At 44.4% G+C, this 2,500-nt stretch overlaps 1 protein-coding gene across 1 annotated transcript in view; it reads right to left on the bottom strand.

Moving 5' to 3' along the window:
- The window catches only part of LOC113812228 (organic cation transporter 1), a 22,091-nt gene that overhangs the window by 1,020 nt on the left and 18,571 nt on the right, over window positions 1-2,500 (bottom strand). The window contains exons 7-10 of the mRNA XM_027364085.2: window positions 2,266-2,500; window positions 1,418-1,629; window positions 642-823; window positions 1-6 (exon numbers count right to left, since the gene is read on the bottom strand). The exon at window positions 1-6 is cut by the window's left edge and continues 155 nt beyond it; the exon at window positions 2,266-2,500 is cut by the window's right edge and continues 8 nt beyond it. Coding sequence (XP_027219886.1) covers window positions 1-6; window positions 642-823; window positions 1,418-1,629; window positions 2,266-2,500 — 635 coding nt within the window. The remainder of the gene's footprint in view (window positions 7-641; window positions 824-1,417; window positions 1,630-2,265) is intronic.

Genomic DNA, 2,500 nt, shown 5'->3' with positions numbered 1-2,500 from the left:
CTCTCCCTGGAAATGGTCAAGTCTAAGTCCTCATGGCAGTCACAAAGGCGCCTCGGAATCTCTCTAGATATCTCTATATCTCCGCGGAATTTCTCTAGATATTTCTATATCACCTTGGAATCTCCCTTGATATCTCTATGTCACAGAACATTCAATCGGTATTTCGTTAGTGCATTGCTGAAAATAACGTGGGAAAGAAGGAAGCGATAATGGTTCGAAAAGTGGTTCGGTTAAGGTCGAATCATTTCCATTCTCGAAGGAGGTTGGGGCGCCTCGGATATCTCTCTGATATCCCACTGTGTATCAAAGGATGTTCAATCGGCATTTCGTTTTTTTTTTTCCCAATCAGTGTATTGCAGAAAAATAACGTGGAAAGGGGAAAGGGGAAGGCTAGATCAGTAGCAACTCGAGGAGGTGTCATGGCGTCTGTTTTGATGATTGTTCAAGGAAAATCTAACCATTAAAATCTTTATTTTCCATATTTTTTGAAAATTGAGAAAAACTAAATGATCGACCATATTCACAAAGCATCCGCAACTTTTGTGACGTCATCTTTTTTTTTCCCAAATTAAAATAAGACGCCATGACACCTCGAGTTACAAGTGATCAAGCCTTTCCCGTTTAAAGGGATCGAGGAGTACCAGGTAGACGATGGAGGGCGAGAGGAAGATAGCGACGCCCCCCAGGGTCTCCGCCAGAGCCACGCCCTGGCCCCTCACCACCGTCGGGAAGACCTCGGGGCCGTACTGGAGGGTGATATAGTACGCCCCTGTGATCGTCGAGCGGCCCACCAGCGCCAGGGTCAGGGACAACCATTCCATGTCTGCGGAGATGGGCGTGTCGCATGCAGTTATAACGTGTTTGTTTTATAAGCCTTAGAATAGATCGTAAAAAAGGGGGTTTTACCGTAACAATATTTCTGATTCGTGCATATTTTGGGAGAAACAGCTACATAAGAAAACCTTAACAGGGCCCGTACAAAGAAGAATCTTCTTATTCTTAGCTTTCTCCCATTTCTACGTGGGGTCGACGTTATGGATGACCCGCTCTATTACGGCTCATTACATATTGGTTTTGACATGGGATTTTACAGTCGGATGCCCTTCCTGACACCAATCCTCTCCATTTATCCGGGCTTGGGACCGGTAGCCACATAGGCTGGCTTTACCCCCCAGGTGGCTTTCAATTTAGGCAATCAAGGTACTGTTCCTTGCCTGAGGGAACAACGCGCCAGTCGGGGGACTCGAACCCTCGAACCTGGACTTGTCAATGTCCCTAAAACCAAATACCCAGACAACCCATTACCCAAAGACCCAACCAAACTAATCTAAAAACTCCCTAATCCCTTAGAAGGACTCACGAAGAACTCCCCAAAGAAAAAAAAAGCAAGAGGGAAAACACGAAGGGCACAACTGACCCAGGGGCACGAGGGCGTACAGGACGCTGGCACCACCGGAGAGGAGGAACAAGACGGTGAGAGGAAGACGTCGACCCAGCCGGTTGATGAGCCAAGGCGCCGACCAGGAAGGGATCTCGACCGCCGCCCCGAGAAGGTAGCTCGTGAACATGTTGGAACCCAAGTGCGCCGTGTTCTGGCAGTGCCCGTAGTAACACATGCACCCCAGCATCCTGTCGGGGAAGCAGGAGTGTCAGTGAGGGCTTTTGTGGATTCTGAAGGATATTAAGAGAACGCGGAAGGAGAGAGTGAATGGCTAAAGGCAAGCTCTTCTGAGATTTCATGACGTTCATTCTTTACTTCCTTAAAAGGAAAAAAAAAAAGGTTAAATATAACCATGATGAAATAAAGTAATACTATCGATGGATATGATTTTTAGCAACAATTTATTTCGTTCAAATATTGTGTCCTTTTCTGTAATGTCATAAATACTCTAATGATAATTGTTGTTTCTTACACCAAACAAGAGTTAATTAATATAAAATTCCTTATCAAAGAACAAAAGAAAAAACTCAATGGGCGATAAACCAAGTGGACTGCATCACATTTGAAATAAAAGTAATTTTTTGATGGTTCTTATGATCTTTTTTTTAAGATGGTTCTTACGATTTTTTTTTTTTTTAGATGGTTCTTATTATTTATTTTAGATTGTTCTTATTAATCTTTTTTTAAGATGATTCTTATGATTTTTTTCTTTTCTTTTTTTAGATGGTTCTTATGAATCATTTGCAGATTGGCTGAAGCTGTCGAGAATGACCAAGACCACTCCCTAAGCAACACCCAATCTCCACAACCCACCCCTGACTCACCACACCAACAGCACGAGCAAAATGCTGTTCCTCAGATGGCGGTATCTCACCACCTGTATCACGGACTGGCTGGCCACCTCTCCAGCTGCCTCGTCAGATTTATCTCCGCCTTCAGAAACCAGCTGGTTGACCTTTTCACCTGGAAGCGTCCGTTTGTTAATCTTGGCTACTGTTTCCAGCTGTTTAGTAGCCAGCTGTGTGCGTCCACGAGTAATAAGCCAAGAAGAGGACTCGG

This window comes from Penaeus vannamei, chromosome 28, assembly GCF_042767895.1.
Source record: "Penaeus vannamei isolate JL-2024 chromosome 28, ASM4276789v1, whole genome shotgun sequence".
In the NCBI taxonomy this organism is placed as follows: Eukaryota; Metazoa; Arthropoda; class Malacostraca; order Decapoda; family Penaeidae; genus Penaeus; species Penaeus vannamei.
Note: the sequence above shows the minus strand (reverse complement) of the source record. Positions and strands in the feature narration are given on the sequence as shown.